General features: G+C 41.8%; 1 protein-coding gene across 1 annotated transcript; it reads right to left on the bottom strand.

The window, feature by feature from the left end:
- Window positions 1–2,965: 2,965 nt before the first annotated feature.
- On the bottom strand, window positions 2,966–16,552 carry hap1 (huntingtin associated protein 1). Its single transcript, XM_070915620.1, has 14 exons — window positions 16,348–16,552; window positions 12,461–12,537; window positions 12,076–12,192; window positions 11,875–11,969; window positions 11,219–11,327; window positions 10,389–10,467; window positions 10,170–10,300; window positions 9,867–9,941; window positions 9,096–9,307; window positions 7,439–7,657; window positions 6,908–7,245; window positions 5,798–5,986; window positions 5,446–5,548; window positions 2,966–4,612 (listed from the first exon to the last, which is right to left on the bottom strand). The coding sequence occupies exons 1-14, from the start codon at window positions 16,550–16,552 to the stop codon at window positions 4,237–4,239; spliced, it is 2,325 nt and encodes a 774-aa protein (XP_070771721.1). The 3' UTR covers window positions 2,966–4,236.
- Window positions 16,553–18,230: the final 1,678 nt, after the last annotated feature.

The raw sequence follows: 18,230 nt of genomic DNA, 5'->3' as shown, positions 1-18,230 counted from the left end.
CACTTTCTCTGCAGCTACCTGTACCACCACCATCATCATCATCATCATCATCATTGTCATGTTTTCATTTGTATTTAAGTCTCATCAAGGTTTTACCCTCTCCTCAGCTCAAACTGCAGTGAACATGCACAGATGTCAAAGAAACCTCTGAAAGGAATGGCGTGGACACCGAGATGTGTGAAACTGGTTCCTCTTAATTGCTTTCTGTTTAGTTTTGAGTACCCAAATATGTCTGCCCTTTCCAGCAAAGCGAAGGGAGTTGGCAAAACAGTTAATAGCTGTTGACATAAAAAGTCATTTAGAAAATGTGTCTCTACAAACATGACTGTGATCTCAAAGCCAGACCCCCAACCCAGCATGCACACACACAAAACACTGCCACGCCTTTTCATTGGAAGCTTATCTGACATAGTTTCCTGATGTGAATGACACAAGAATATACAAACCACCTCAAACGACTGTGGGACACACCCATCAGGGGAAAGAGACAGACAAATCTTTGCACGCCACAGTGACTGTGGCTTTCACTAACACCCATATTTACACAGACCATTACAGCGACAAGCTACTGTTGACATTTGTATTTAGCAACATAATCCAAAGGATTCTGAGGGTTAGTTATTTTTGTTTTAGTGTTTAAGCTTAAATGTCTTTTCAGCAACTTGTTATTAATCTGGTTATTATTGATAATTCATTTGGTGTGAGTAACAATGTTTACATCACCATCTTAATAAATGGCTTGTTTTTAACCCATGTCCCTTCTTTTTTACTGCAGTAAACCAAAAAGGCACCAGTTGCTGTTATTAAGTACTTATGGACATGATCAGGACCCAAAAAATGAAAGTTAGACCAGAGAGAGATAAGCAGCTACAGAAGTGTGGTGAAGAAATTGTGGTTTTACTGACACCATGACACAATCATGAATTTATTCATACTGTAATTAAAAGACTCATCATGGCCTTTCACCAGTCTTAAAAGTCCTGCAACTTAGAATTAAAGAATTCTCTAAGTTGACACAGAGCTGAGAGGAAGTGAACGTTCAAAGTTCGAAGGAACAAGCTGTCCACAGCGTGCGGTTTCTGGGACGTTTATCAGATTTCACTGATGGGTGTAAGACTGTCACACCAGTCTGGTGAGAGCCTAAATGTCAAATCTTATGACCTGAGATTGTGTTTCCACCACAGGATTATTAGATATAATTACCGAGATCAAACAAACTTCACGAGTAACATTCCAACGAGATTATTGTCAGCGTAATTAATTTGCTGTAAGGCTGCTCAGATTTACCCGACAGCCAGCTCAGAGCATCCTGTGGCATTGTGCAGGTGGACATGTGCATTCTCTGCTTTCCATTGTGTTGCTGTCACTTCTACTCACTGCATAAATCAAAGTGGAGCACATAATCACCCAGGCACTGCTATGGAGTAAATCCAGCTGACTGGGTGATGCTTTCACTGCCTGGGAGAACATATTTTAAGGCTATGTGCATGTTGTTTCTCCGTTTCTCTAGACATTATACATCACTTATTATTGTCAGTGGAAACTGGATACACAATAACTGTGCCACAAATCTATACAGTATGTAAACAGCCACCCTCTGTAGTATTTCTACTAAAAGGGTAGAGTGTACGTCACCTGGAAAGTCCAGGCCAGGCAATAATCACCTCCAACCAATCATTAAATTATACACACTTTGAAAAGTGAAACACTGATGTATACAGTCCATACAGTGTGGAAATGAAGGCACATGGAGCACAGAACGTGTCTTCTTCCAACATGTGTGTTAGAATAATAGAAACTGCTGATGCTCAGATATATCTGATTAGAGAGACAGTTGATAACTTGTGAACGGCAGACACCCCTGTTTCCAGCCTCCAGCCGGTGTCTCCATGGTTACATCAGATCCTCTGTATTTGAGTATTGGATTTCTTATGTAAACACATTGACTTGTTTTATTATTATTGCAGTGCAAAAAAGGCCTTTCCAGGTAAGTGAAGAGCATAATAATGGGTGTGTGGATGTAGTGGTCCATCATTTCCTTTACGCACATCCTCCCGAAGCGTCCGTCTACCAATCAATCAGAGAACACTGTATGATTTTAGTCCTCATCGCTTACACCAAACTTGTGGTATAAAAAGGGCAGATCTGCTCAGAATCACCAGAATTGCAACAGAAGCACAACTCTTCACTGTGCACATATCTCATCCTGTCCTCACAGGTACAGTAACTTTGTCTTTTTGGACAGTTATTTTGTCTGTTTGAGTAAATGTAAATCTGATTTGACCAAAAACTCTTTTCTTCTTGTACGCAGACATGTCAGGGAAAGTTCTTGTGGTGTTTGCACTGTTGGTTGCACTGCTCGTGTCCGGTGCGGCCTCCTCACCTGAATCCTCTGCGGCTGGAGAGGCTGACATACTCCAGCAGCTTCTAGCCAAGAGGGAGAAAGTGAGAGAGTCGGCTGGCAGACGGGAGCCGCCTCAGACTCGCTCTGCACGGATGGAGAGACGGGCACACCTATCGGAGGATGAACGCGAGATTGTGACCAAACAAATAATGCAAGCAATTTCAGGTATGCTGCGGGTCAGGGCGTGAAAGTTCTTCTCTGATTGCTTTGTTTTGCTTGTATCAATAAGACAAGGAGTGAGTGGGCATAGATCCAGGAAGATGCTAAGATCTGTGTACTGAACCCTTGTATGTGGTTCATGTAGGAATGGTTTGTTCACAGAGGTGATGAATTCGGAGTGCATGTCAGATCGAGACTACCAGGGCTGGGTGGACTTCGGACGCCGGGACGCAGAGTGAGAGTCAACAGTGCCAACAACAACCTGAGACTGACTGCTTTTTGTTCAGATTTTATATGAAGTCAATGTTCCACTTTCCCTGCAACTTTATAAATAAACTATTTTGCAGATTGATCACAATAGTCTTATGTGTTCATGAGGTGAACAGAGAGGCAAAACTGTGCTGGATGGAAATGCAAAGTTTTATTCACAGGTGGTCAAATTTACACACAGACATATACAGCCGTGATGCAAACACAGAACAGAGCAAACAGTAGTGCAGAGAAACAGTAGTTTGGTTGATTCAGAACACAAATTATTATAATCTGTGTTTAGGATTTCTTCCCTTTTTTAATCCAAAGTATCCTATGCCTTTTTGCTACAGCTGATTGTTCAGAAAGATTCAAAGAAACATGCCAAAGACGGGATTCCCCTTAACTTCATTGACAATTCACTCTGAATGTCCAAAACAATTTTTTTCATTTCATGTATATCCCAGCAACTGCAAAATTCCTGATGAAATACAGCAGATTTGCACGAGCGAGATTTTCAGTCAGCACAGCACAGAAAATATACGTATTGCTTCTAAAAATCCCATTGATGATGCACCATGGCAGACCTGGTTTGTTTCTGGGGAGGTTTGGCTCAGGATAAAGTCCACAGGGTCAGAAATTCCATCATCTGGCAGGTGACACTGTACTGCACGCAGCCATAACAACATGATTCGGTCAGCGTATCGTCCGTCCCAGTTTGGGGCAGATGTCATCGCAATGCTTCTTGATCAAGTGTTTCATTCAGTATATGTGACAATCTTATATACAACATGCTTTTCTCGATGTAGCAGCGAATAAGCAGGAAGACCAGAGTGTATTTTAGTGCATTCCAAGGTTCTTCAGTGTGACAGCATTGGTTTGTGGTTTCAACTAACAATAATTTACTGCGCGTGGTCTTTTTTTTTTTTTTTTTTACTTTCCCAAATGACAACTTTGTTATTTACACATGAGTGATGTTCCACTTTGGTAACAAACAAAAATGACAGGTGATGAGGGTTTCTTTTAAAACCAGTGGCTGTGGAGACGTGTGAAACGACAGTCACCAAACAAAGTATAAAACATTTTTTTTTCTTCATGATATTTCTATTTTTTTGTGTGTAAAAAGAAGCTACTTCTGCAGGTCGCAGTCAAACAGACTGGTGATCAGGTGGTTGTCCTGAGATGAAGATGTCACACACACACACACACACACACACACACACACACACACACACACACAACTACTGTACACAAATTCATAGAAAAGAATATCACTGTACACTACCGACAACTTAAGTATGGCTCTAGCACATCCTGTGGCTTTATGTTTTCAAGATGCCCTGAACTGCACAGTGGGAATCACATGGCTGGATGTAAAGTCACTACGGTGAATGAGAGTGGAGTTAAGTGGTGAACAGCCCCCATCAACCCTCTTTGCCAGTGCGGCCCATCATCCCCCAGGCTGCCACTCTGTGCAGCCCCAGAGTCTGAAGCTTCTCCACCAAGTTCAAACTGAAAATGTTCCCTCTTGTCTCTTTGTCCGACGATGAGCCTCCTGCTGCGGAGCGTGAAGGTTTTGTACTCTGGCTGTAGTGCAGGTTGTGGTGGGGGTAAGGAGAGGCTGAGATGCCACGCTCATGCAGCAGCTGCACGAGTCCCAGTGATGAAGCGGTTACATTGGTGGTGGTGGTGGTGGTGGTGGTGGTCCGGCCTCCCAGGCCAAAATGCTGCTGGTGGGACGGCGATGAAGTGCTCAGGAGCTCACAGTTCCGACAAGATGGCAGGCCGAAAGAGCAAACGCTGCCAACGGAAGAAAAATAATGCTTAAAAACTAAAATAAAGCACAATAAATGAGAAAACTAAATGGTTTCTTGTTGCGCAAACATGCAAACTCATACACGCAAACTCATACACAAAAGAATAAAAACACAAGACAGTGTAAACAGACTCTGTTTCATTTGTTGTTAGTGTCGTTCTGTAAGACGGATAAACATGATGTTAGTGTGGCAGCCAGGATGAAACAGGATCTGGTGGTTTGTTGAGATCCTAAAATCTTAAAAAGGGCAAGAGACATTAAACCATGTAGTGTAGCAGATGTAACAGCGCAGCCGCCTTTAGTGTGTTAGTAGGAGGCGCAGGATGTGTAAGTACTAAGACTTTTGTAAATTTAAGCAGAAAAGGCTTCATAAATTATAAACCTTGATGTTATTAATTACACAAACTACTACTAGCTACTGTGTCACTCCGTCATTGACGTTGAAATCGAGCATTCACAGTTTATCCATAACCCTCAACTCTTACTTTGCCCCGAAGGCTCCTTTTAGAGTTGGAGAAAGAGCCTCGACAGACGTTTCCTGTCACTGTGGAAGCACAGAGAATAAGTTAAGGGAAAGAAAAAAAAGCAGCATTGACGAGACGAAACATCTGGAATATCCACACTTACTGAATGAAAGTGACGCTGAAAAAGAAGTTTTGGATTAAAGAACAGTCCATCACAACAATACAAAATCAAATTATCCAAGAAGTTAATTGACTTGGTCCGGGCTGTGACAAAAACACGAAGACAAGACAGCATGCTCAAAAAACCCCTACAAAGGCAGTGGTACAGTAATGTACAGTATGTATATTCTTACCTAGTGGAGAAGGAGGGGATGAGAAGGGAGGGTTGGAGGACTTGGCAGGTGGTAATGGTATGTGTGGGAGAGGTCTGAGGGAGGTTGGGACCGGATGGAGAGACTGTGAGGTCATGGAGGGAAAAAAGCCGCATTAAACTACACATGAAGAAAATGACACCGAAAGAGAAACTACAAGAAGCTGGAAACTACAGTTATACTACACAACTGATGGAATACGCACATGCAAACTTGACTAATGAGGAGAGAAAGCAGGAAACATTGATTTTAGAGGGCATTTAATGACGTGAACAGGAATGACAAAACTAATAGAAGTACGTAGCAAGTGTACGTGTGTTTACATGCGTCTTACCCATGCCATGCGCTCCAGAGAACTGCGACAGGTCTGGTTCGTCCTCCTCCAGGTCGTTCAGACTGTAGACGTGCTGTATGTCGACCTCAAGCTCCCTGAAGTCTTTAGTCAGGACGCCCGGGCGTGGGTGCAGGATGCCTCCCAGGTTTGGTTTGGCCAACTGCTGCCACTGATGCAGAGTCACCGAGCCTGACGACGAGAGAGTCAGAGGGAACTGCAGTTGAAGAATGTTGTAATACAACGCAGTTACATGTTGTTTAGACTGTTGTAAATAACTAACCAAAGGATGATGAAAAAAAACTGAATATATGGCCTAAACAATCCCACTTTTAGTTTATAAGTGTAACGTCTCCTGACAGCCCAAAAAAGGCCTCTTCTTGAGGAAACTGAATTCAATGCTTTTTAAGACATTTTAAGACCTGCAGCTACCCTTTTATAAAAGGTAGATTCCCCAAAAGACCCTGGTCTTATGGGTTGCAAAGTCTGGCAAAATATGTATATATGTTCACATTTACAGTTTCTCATCAAAATGCATTTTGTGTATCCTTGAAGTCTAATAAAGGTGTTAAATGCATTTTGTTCCACATAACATCCGCTAAACCGACTTTTGGAAGAACTTGAAACCTTTTTTGGCGCATTGTTAGTGCTGATCAGTGGAATAGCGTGAAACCATCAGCAGGACTGTGCATGTGCGTCCTCATGCATGTGCATGAGATATTGGGCAATAAATGAAAAGGGCAACCACTCTACATTGCTCCATAGCGCTACTAGTGGTCAAAACCTCCAGAGAGTACCTTGAATACTGTAATCTTACAGCAAGAAGAAAGGTTCAAATCTGACCCAACCAGCTAAGACCTGTTTTTTTAATTAAATGTGTGTGTAAGTCATCTCATTCCTAAATTAGTCACATGTAATATAATAGTTTTACTTTTGTAATCAAGTCATTAAACTTTTGCCTTGCACATGTGGTATGTAATTGGCACCACAGACTAACCTGCCAGCCTTGTTGGGATCTTTACCAACACATTCTTAGGCTCCATTGTGACTCCACATATGCAGGAATAAGCTACAAGAAACAGATAAGACACAGCATCAAGCTGAAGCTTTTACCTTCCAGAGGTTTGACAATCTGCAGGCGGTCTGGCAGGTAGGACCTGGATCCTCCAGAGGAGCCACAGGAGTGTCGTGAGCTGCCGTTGGAGTAGTTGGTGCCTGTTGATGGCGCTGGGCTGGAGGCCAGGCTGTCATTTGGTGTCAGGAAGCCACTGGAGCCCTCGCCCTCCTCGCAGTTTGCTGCCAAGGCGTGGAGTTTACGCTCACGCTCCACGTCAAAGAAAGGTCGCTCGGAGGAGTGGTTCTGCTGGCGGGCTGACAGGCTGCGCAAGGCGGCTTCGAGGTCCTGGCCTCCTGGCGTGCCTGGCTGGCCCAGACGCTTTGGCCCACTAACACTATGGTGAACAAATGAGACAATGTTTTAACTGAACTTAATCATTATAAACTCATGTCGCAAAAACATGCACATGAGTTACCACCCAAAGAAAGTCATTTTAACTTCGATTCAAAATCCTAGTGTACATGTGTATAAAATGATCACAAGTAGAATAGTGCAAGTATGTAGTATGAACGCATAATCAAACACACCTGTTGTCTTCTTTCTGAGCATTATTGGAGCTTGGCTTGTCCTCCAGAGTAAAGCTGGCATTATCTGAGCCATAGTAGCTGGTTCGGGGGGTGCTGGTGCAACTGGAGCGAACGGACACCGGGCTGGAGCCTGGCAGCCCCGGGGAGTGGCACAGAGACCGCAGCTTCACAGCCCGGTTCACCACCTTCACGGTTTCAAACACACGCCACGGGTGGTTCCTGCCAGGAGAAACAGGGCATGAGTGGCCATAACAAGATTACACCCAATCTACATTATTCATCTCAGTCACAGACCTGTTAGAAAAAAAATGTTTATTCACCATATAACCACTAATGCTATCACTGCATTTTTCAAGCTGCAAATTGTATGAATTATTATCTATTTAGAAACAAAAAACACTGTCTATATCTATGTTAAGTAGTAAGACACAAGCAGGACAGCATGGCAGAAACTCAGAAACAGTCGTAGTCATATTATATTGGTCTTCTCATTTCAAAGTAAAATGCACAGGATCCCATCTAACCAATGAGAAGAATGAGGCAAAAAGTACAACAACACCTAGAAAATTAAATCAAATTACCTAGATGACTGGAGCTAGGAGGGGTAGGAGGTTTGCCACCACCCCCTATCGGTCCCCTTTGTTTAAAAGTGGCTCCTTTACATCATTTAAATCCCAACTTTTAAAGTCGCTCCACATGCTGAGCTACAATAGAAAGGTGTATGACAAAGGAGATGCACTTTTCTTTACCTTGTAAGGTAGTGATCATGGAAGAGGGATGCAGGGAGCATCACCAAATTCAAAATTGTGCACGCGTAACAGTTTAGAATAGCAACTACTGCTTTGGAGGACTTAAAATCAACTTTTGTATGAAAAGAAATATTTCTCGATGAAATAAATTCTTCATTAATTATTAAACTTGCACTAAAATGACTTCCAGATCCCCAAAAAGACCTTAGCCCCAGGCTTAACTCGTCCAAGTTATACTGTGGTGTATGGCTGAATGTCTGACTTTTATAGACTTGAAGCTAAATTGTGTCTTTAATGAAAAGTAGCTCTTTATAGCAACAGGTTTCTTCAACAGATGTAAATGGACACAATAAATGTGATTGTGATTTTAGCTGAACACTACTTGTATATCGCCGTCTTTCAGAGAGAAGCGCAGTAATGATGCCAGACAATACCAGCCACGTGCATGCAGAGCAGCTGTAGACGCCGAAGTGCTCGCACTTACACGAGCCCTTCAATCAGCCAAGAAAACCAACCAGAAGCTGGCCTCCTTAAACACCAAACTGAGGAAGCAGGTTAAGGAATTCATGCGCATGGAGATCAGATGGGTAGAGGAGAGGGGGAAACTCGTGCATGAAAGCAGAAGAATACAGAGGATATTCGGGAGGAAATACATCCGCGCTAGAAATGAGATCAACAGGTAGGAGGCGGTTTTGAAGGTCGTTGACGCCAACAAAGCTTTCAGGATAGAAAGGGGTTTCATTCTATATAAAGAAAGAATAAACATAAAGACCGAGACATCTAGACATACACCTATATATAAATTAGACTCTGGGGGGGGTTGTGTCTGAGTTTACGGCATGCTAAAGGTAAGAGGGCATTTAAGCATCAAATAAGCCTTGATGACTTGCACAAAATCACAGACTCACTTGTACTCTGAGGGAGCCGGGGTGTCCAGGCCTTTGCGGAAGGTGCCTTCTATCTCGGCTGCCAGTGAGTCCATGGGGAGGACAGAGGCCAGTGCAGTGTACCGCTGCACAGTGCTGTTGGGGAGGCTCTTATTGCGCAAGTTCTTAATGTCCTTTTGGGCCTCGTGGAGCATGTCCTCGCACTCTGAGTACTTGTCCTGCAAGTCCTTGAGCTGCAGACAGGAGGACACTAATCTGTCAAACTGTAGTACAAGTCGAAACTATTTGTGATAGTGTGATCTTAGAAATCAGAGGCAGCTGTTCGATTGGAAGAAAGTTTTAAAAGTGCCACCTCCAAAAACAGCACCTCAGTGCTCAGGTCAACATTGGTGGAAGTCTAAGGATAGTCCACTGTATCTTGACTTTCTCCAAGAGTCCAGAAGATCGACAAGAGCTCTGGAGGTCTGGCTACACACTGATGGTTGGGTGGAGAATGTCATAGCATTTAGGTTGTGCTGACATTCAGCAGTTTGTTTTATTTATCTTCTCTTTTGACATAATTGTGTGTATTTCTCCAGTTAAAAACAGGGTTCATATCTAGTTTGTTTCTGAACATTGTGGTTTGGCCTACACTTACATTCAATGAGCGTAGGTTGTCTTTGCAAATATTTACATTATACACCTGTGCATGTTTGAAGACTTGAAAACACAAAAGCATGTTTTAGTCCACATTCTATTTGTAGCCAGAAGGGAAAGTGAGTTCATTTGTCAAAGTGATTGTAAGTGTCTTGCCTCTGATTTAAGTTTTTGCTGGCTCTCACGGGAGGCACTCAGGTTTTGGTTCAGCTCTTCATTCTCATGCGTGAGCTAGAGGGACAGAGAGAAGAACGTTAGGAGAGTTTTACTGTGATTTAAGTCCATTCATAGAGAACATTCAAACGTTTGAAAGCAAAGGGCCAACGTGATCAATTACATAACTCTTTATAAAGTCAGTAACTGTTTTATGTAAGCTCCTTGAGGGAACCTTGACTGGTGAATCTGTGTGTGTGTGTGTGTGTGTGTGTGTGTGTGTGTGTGTGTGTGTGTGTTTCTCACCCCTTTGCAACGGGCCTGCAGGTCAACAATCTGAGCGAGCAGTGAGCTGATCTCCTCCTGCTGTCGGAGGGAATCCTCTACTTTCCGCGCCAGCTCCTCTGACAGTTCGACCACCTGCTTATTGACAGACGCTGAAACATGCAAGTCCCGTGAATACACCTGTACACTCATCATCTATATATTATTGTCATATCGTGAAACAAGACTGTAAACACTTACAGAGTTCTTCCACACACACCATCATCAGCTCCTGTTCTTGCTCCTCGTAGTTGGTCGTCTCTGTTGTGAGCTCACTGGCCTGCAGAAGTAAAGTCAGTGTCAAAATGACATACTTTTAAAACTGAAATTATCCGTATATTATATTAAACTGTACAATACGTGTTGTGAATCATTACATCTCTCATATTTCTTGGTGCTACATCCATTTCATGTATATGTTAAATTCAATCAGCAGCACACCAGGTTCAATCCTAAAGCTAACACACACAAAAAGACAATTTAATTTAAGGGAAAATATACAAATGATTTGAAAGAAAATCCACTTTTTTAATTACCAGAGTTCAGATAAACTCAATTGACCCTTGCAGCATGTAATACCTAAGGCAAAGATGTACTTTACACCATAAAACACTTTCACTTGGACAGCATGGGAAACAGTAAGCGCAGGTTAAACAGTAGGTGTTACTCCCCCAAATATTGACTGACTTCTCATTAGCATCACATTAATGATATATAGTTAGAAATGTGTTTCGTTTACATTACCAGCCCCCCCCCCCGCGACCCAGATAAGCAGTTATAGATAATGGATGGATGGATGGAATATATAATGAGATTTCATACTGCATGTTTGGTATTTTCAACCAGTTTCTACAAATACATGTTTAGGATTAACACTGAATATAGTCAGTGACAGAACAATATCAAAAGCTAGAATTAATACTGACATGACCATAAAAATGATGAGGATTTTGAAGTGTCTTCTTTTACCGTGTATGTATGAGCTACTTTCCTTTCATTTCACTCTGTGAGAACTTTGCAGTGTTGCATACCTCTAATCTCAGTTTGCGGTTCTCGTCCTCTAAACCCTTCAGCTTCTGCTGCAGGAAGTCATAGTGGACGAAGTTGGTGAGCGAACTGCACGACTCGTTCCTTTTTATTCTACAACAAAAAAAGAAACATTTGTCTGCATCAGACATCTTTCTGTTTTTCTCACTCACACACAAAACTGAGCTTGCAGAACACATCTAAGCAAAACAGGTAGACAATTATCAACTGTAGATATCCAAAAATTACTATCGAACGGAGTGATTCTGATGTGAAAGAGTTCAGCAGGAGGCTTAGCTGGAAAATTTGAGAGGATCAGTGGATATGTGCTGACATATGTTTACTTACACACAGACTCAGGAAGTGAGTCATAAACATCTCTTTTATTTCACTCAATGACTATAGCAGGAAGGCTGTTAATTTTACGTTAAAACAGTGATGATAAAGTAGTAGAGTTGGCTATCATTACACTGTTTATTGAAAGGAAAGTGTTGCGCTATATAATTTGAAAGGGAAATAAGATGTGTGTTTCCTGTGCAAGTGTGGTAATTGCTCAAGTTATTAGTATACTATATGTTTTTGTGAAGCTAAATATTTTCAGTGGTATCATTCCTCAAACTCTGTGTACCTTATGTGTGTGTGTGTGGGGGTGTAAACTCACGGTGAGTGCGATTCAGCGTTCTCGATCTCCTCAGTGCTCGCATAGAACTGAAGGAGGTCGTCTCGCATCGAGAGCTCATGACGAAGTTGAGCAATCTAGAAAATGCAGCAGACTGTTTAAGCACCACATTGATAAGACGTCGCAGATCGTGTATTTCAGTGTGACTTCACTGAAAGTGTGTATCATGATGCTTGTTTATACCTCTTCCTTTGCAATTTCAAGCTGTTCATCCAGCATTTCATTGCGTGCGGTTAGCTCTTGGTTCTGCTTCAGCAGGGATTGGCCGATTCGCGCTGCTAACTCAAGATCCCGCTCTTTCTGCAAAGTGATACATAAAAGCTGCATTTATTTTACTGAGCAGCGCATAATGTTGTAGCACATTTACATTTTTCAATATTTGGCAGATACACAATCACCGTTCTATTGAGGAAATCACAATTGCAGTTGTGTTTTTTGAACCAAATATAATCGACTTTCTTCTGATCACACTGACAGAAACAAGAGGGTGACAAACAGTAACGGTCAGTGAGGAAGATGAATTTAATCCTCCATAATCCCGTTCATCTGCTGTGTGTCTCTCTCTTACCTCCTCCAACAGGTGGGTGACTGCCTTGATGTCATGATACGTCTTGGTGACCTGGCCCACTCTGTCTGAGCACAGCACTGAGGGAGGAGGGAGAGAGGGATTTAATGAATGGAGGAAGAGACAGAGCGGTAGAAGGCACACAGACTGCTTATCAGCTACTGAACAAGCCAGCATTGCTGCAATAGAAATGAACAGTTTATACTTGATATTCTCTTGTATTTTTATCAAGTTAAGCAATATTTGTGTTTCTGAGTAGGCAGCCCATTTTTAAGAATTAAATTGGCAATAATGCACTGATCTGATGAAAACTGATTTTATCTTATTACGCATTGTGTATTATTAAGTACTTGGATTATTGTTCATAGGTTACGTAGTCATGTGAAGAAAGAGAGGCTGCCCTCATAAACATGCCCTTGTCACATAATTATTATATTATATTGACACACCCACACTGACAGCAGTATTTTTTGTATGAATGAGGGCCTCGAGTAGATCTCGTTTGTCCTTTGAGTTTCCACAGCTATAAAACCACAACATCTCCATGTGGTCAGCCAGATACTGATCCTCTTAGCTTGATCCTTTTTAGCCCAGATAAGACACCATTTAAGACCTCGTTCTCCTGGATACCAATATAGCTCAACTGGAGAGACGGCCAGGGCTAAACTAACAAAGTGTCCACAGCAGCAGGACATGTACAGCATGGAGTGGGATAACAGTGACTGGCTATTGGCCTGCAGCTTTGTTTACATCCCGGAGAATGCTTTGTTTATGTACACTTCAAAGTCAATAAGGATGAAGCGGTGTGGAAGGTCACCAAGTCATTTTATCAGTTCAGACAGATGTAGTACTGACGTAGTTTTTACTTAAGCCATTCAATTACTGTGAGCCAAACACTGAGAAGTCATTGTTTGTAATTTGTTAATTACCTGAATTTCATCCGAATTTCATCAGAAGGTAATTCTGAATGACACTGAATACCTCTAAACCAAAATTAGTTGTGTAATCTTACTTTGGTTGAAAGCTTAGCTGGTTTTAAGAGATGGGAAGTTGCCATACAGCAAAGTAATTAGAGTAAGGTCCTTGATATTGGCCTGGAAACACAGTGATTAGATAGCTGAGTCTAATCAGCTAATGGAAGGAACCTAACCTTGGGCTGAACTGCTGCACTGTTAAGTATAGCGTAGCACACCATGAAGTATATCACATTAAATCATGTCTATAACAATGCGAGGTGATTTACTGACAATTTGTTGGAAACTCACTAATTTAATTTAATTTCAGAGCTCACTGCCATGTAACAGGTCCGCTGGCAGGACCTGGTGTTTCTCTTAAGGACATGGCTGCAGGGCAAATGAACTTCAAATACAAGGATGAATCTCGCAACACTGGCCAACCCTGCTTCCCAAATGCATCATGGATATTGTCATTGTAATGTACTAAATTCTGATCTTAAAATTATTTTTGTTCATTACACTGCTAAAAACCTATATAAAAACGTATAATATTTGTACTCCTCATCCACCTTAAAATCCTAATCAACAATAGTGTCAATATATCTATTTCCGACATCGAGATCTTAGCATTCACTAAATTACTTTGAATCAGGGGGTACACCAAACAATCTTATTAATAAACAGCTAATTACATCCTAAATTATGCATAATTACGCTTATATACCATTTCTATTGAGGACTAAATGGCTTATTGTGTAATTATCAAAATACATTCCATAAATGAACAAAGGTCAACTTCAACCTCAGATCCTATTGCACTTAAAGTGCAAGCAAAGTTGGCAGCAGGACTGTCAGCTACTGTTCTGTACACAAACCCTCGCACACAAAATACAAAACAAGTTCCAGTTCACTACAAAGTCACTGAAATGTTGTCAACAGTGTCAACAGTGCAGCAAGTTAAAAAAAATAAATAATAAGCCTATGATATTATTTCCATCTACAGTACATTACATTTCATTAGTTCGTGTCAGTCTGCCATAGGAACATTAAAGTGAAGTAGTATTTACAAGGATTATGCCGTTGTAATTCTTCATCAATTAAGCATCACGTTACATTTCACGCCATCTTGAATGGCTTATTTGCACTTGAATGAATGCATGCTTCAGCAAGCACCTAAACTGTACATCCACAAAGCGTCACCAGCCGAAATCCCTGATCTAGTTCCTCTTGACCTGACTGCTGCCACAGCGTGGAGCAGATCATGGAAAGAGATGCTGTTATGCCAGCTAGAGGTTTTAGGGTTTGGGTTGATCTAAATCCAGGCTGCTGCCCTGAAATGCTAGCCTAATACTGTACCTATGGATGAACCTTGCTGACGTCTGTTATGTTGTGTGGATCAGACAGGCACAGATGAGCTCCAACAACAAGATTCACATTGATCCCCTATTGATCTCTATTGTTCTGAAGGTGCACACTTGACAGGATTGGCAGGAGCCAAAAGTTGTCTCACAAAGCTTCCTACTGTAAATCTGTCTGGACATCTTTTTTGAGTAGTTAACAGTCTTAAGTGTATACGCACTTTACAATGGTTAATCTCATTATAAAGAATTATGAGGAGTTATAAATAACATTATCAGTGTCATATCCTTCATTAACGGGTTAAAAATGAGAGCAGAGTTTTGCCTAAAGATGCTGGCAATATAGACATATCAACACAGCACACGCAACGTATCCAATAAAAAACTACTTAAGTATATGTGCAATGAAAATATATCCAATATATTTATCCTATTGCATAACAGAGGGGCCGAAAATGAGTGTCCAGTTTTTCTGGAGGGGTGCCTGTGTCGCAGTATTTGCGCGGGTGCCAGCCACATGCCGGTTTAGACAAAGAACGCCCCACAGAGAGGAGGAATAGAGGAGAATCCCTGCTGACATTAACTCATCTGTTAAAGTGGAAGATCAGTGCGAGCACCTTTTGTACAACCATGTTCTTCAATATAAACACATACGTCGACTTGAAAAATACTATAACAAGATTAAATTGTGCCTCAAACTGCTCTAAACTACAAGCCAGGCGACACCATCAAATGATCAAAAGTCTATAATTGCATTACAGGAAGAGCAAGACAAACTGACAATACTGGACTGAAAGTAGGGCAGCGGCACAGTTAAAGTACCTGCAGTCTTTGTCCTTCCGAACCACAGACCACAAAGCAGAGCGTTTGGCAACATTCAACAGCAGTCATTTGTTAGAAAGAGTCAGACCTTCAATCTCATTTTACCAATTTAATTCACAAAAGCACACTTCCCCTTTGAGATTCAAACCATGTCAGGAGGGGAGGAAATCCCCCAAAATGGAAACTGTAGCATTAAAATACTATTTCCTAATTGTGCGGCTCTGACCTTCATATAATAACAACAGGAGTAGAAGAAAAAACACAAGTTCATAATACGGTCAATGACAACTGCTTTCATGCTGCTGCAGCATGTGTGGACACACGCACACACACAGGCTCAGTGACCTTCACCACACTAAGAGGAAACATTCAAACTCAATATATATAAAACTTTACACGTTTCAGGGCACTTTAACATTGAACTAAAGGAGTCTTGTGACAAGAACTGCAAAAGCAAGCATTTTGTTGAATGGTAATCATCATTTGCGTGATGCACCGTCAGTGACATCACTGCACCCTGCAGTACACGCAGTGCACTATAAAGTATTAAAGCACTTAGATAACAAAGACCTTGACAATGCAATGTACAACAAAACATACCAGACAGCAATATTTGAGTTGCGGGGCAGAACAATCACAACATTAAGCACGACAAGGCTTAATATCTAATTTATTTCTAACTCTCTCTTCAAGCCTGGGCTCTCCAGATCACTGACCAGTCCCTTGTGCAAGCTTATCCTCTGTCATATCTCACCTTGTGTCACCTCCCTGCAAAGGCTGTCCTTGTTGTTGTTGTTATTATTGTTATTGTTATTGCTATTGGTGCCTTTCTTCTCCACCTCCACCACTTCCTCCACAAGACTGGCAGTGCTCTTCTCTTCCTCCTCCTCCTCAGATGCCGAGGAGCTCCACACCTCCATGGTGGCCGCAGAAAAGCTGCCCTCCGTCTCTCCGTCCATCAGTTAAATCCCCGTTCTTCTGATTCTACAGGGTGTTCGCTGTGCTGTCACACACCAGTTGTGTCTCTGGCATCATTCTACTGGCCTGCCTGTGTGTTTGAGAAAAGCGTATCCACTAGCCTACGTGAGTGGGTGTATACACCTGTGTTTGTGTGTGCAAGAGAATCTGAGCGGCTTGGTGTTAATATATAATCCCTCAGACTGTAAGGGCCATCTGTCGTCATGCCTGCCTCCGTTCACCTGGCCACGTTGGACTACCGGGTAAGAAAAGAGAGGAGGAAGAGGAGGAGGGGTGAAGGAGGAAGAAAAATCTAAACCACGAGCCACAAAAGCTGATATTGATCACAATGACCTTGTCCAAGCACAAAAAGATAAGTATCATATGGCTATAATTGAAAGAATAATTCAGGATGGCAAAGCTGGTGCAATTTAAAAGGATGCTGCATTAAACCCACCCACCCCCGTGAAACTGAGGGAGATGGTAGGTTCCGCCCATGCCAATGGCTGTTCTTGTTCTGCACACATACGTAATACCAGATGGAGAGAGGGCTCTGCGTAATACTGGTGCAGACAGAGCCACGACCACTTTACAGGGTCTGATGGAGGCAATACATTTTATGATTTTATGTGTTTTGACAGGACAGGGATTATTGAGAGGGAACCACAAGGAAGAATAATAGAAAGAATAATAAGTTGAGATATATATATATATATATATATATATACATATAAATGATAAAAACGATAAATGAATCGTTTAATTTCATTCCAATCAAGATCCAAGGAATTTCCAAAGAAATTTCCATTCTACACCGAGTCATCACATTCACTGTCTTGTCTCTGTCGTCCCATGCCGTTGCAGTTGCTACCATAGACACAGCAGTTTTCTTACAATCAAATATTAACATCTTCATTCATTTTTCAACCACAAGCTGACTCTTTCCAGGTCAAATGCCGCACGCAAGAGACAGAGGAGACACAACTTTGGCCATCGGTTACATCCCATTTCTTCCTGCGCTCTGTCTTTGTGAGCATTTGTTAGTCCGTGCAGAATAAAACCTTTGAGGGCGGCACATCTGAATGAAACATATACGGTTTAAGTGGAAATCACATCACTCTCTACAGGAACGGTTCGACCAGCTGAAGTTAACAGGCCAGTATTATGACGACATAACTGAAAATGCTGCAAGGGAATACAGCTTATCAGTAATGTCTCGAGTACTTTGCCCACAATAACAAGCATGGGCGTGACAAGGGCTTCGTCTTTGAGTCACCTCCCAGTAATAAAATCAACACTCCAGTCAAGTGTTTTGATTCAACCTTCTCTAGACACCTGGATGATTGAACCTTATATTAACTATATTAACTAACTATTAACATATTCATGAGAGGCAGTTTGTTACTAAAACACAGGCAATAAAGTAGAGTTTGAATAAAATCTTGATGAAAATCAAACCACTACTGTAGCTCAAGGTGAGGATATAATATGCACCATATCACCAGTACAAGTCTCTGCAAACTGAGAGCTGATATCACTGGTCAATATTTGTCTGAGGAAACACCCTGAAAGGTCATTTGTCAAACTGGTTTGGTCTACAGCGTCCACAGAAATACCGCCCTGCACAACAATCACGTAGTGCACGTATTTCTGATCTAATACATAAACCAACTACCAACC

This window comes from Enoplosus armatus, chromosome 2, assembly GCF_043641665.1.
Source record: "Enoplosus armatus isolate fEnoArm2 chromosome 2, fEnoArm2.hap1, whole genome shotgun sequence".
NCBI classification, from domain to species: Eukaryota; Metazoa; Chordata; class Actinopteri; order Centrarchiformes; family Enoplosidae; genus Enoplosus; species Enoplosus armatus.
This window is presented reverse-complemented; position numbering and strand designations above follow the sequence as displayed.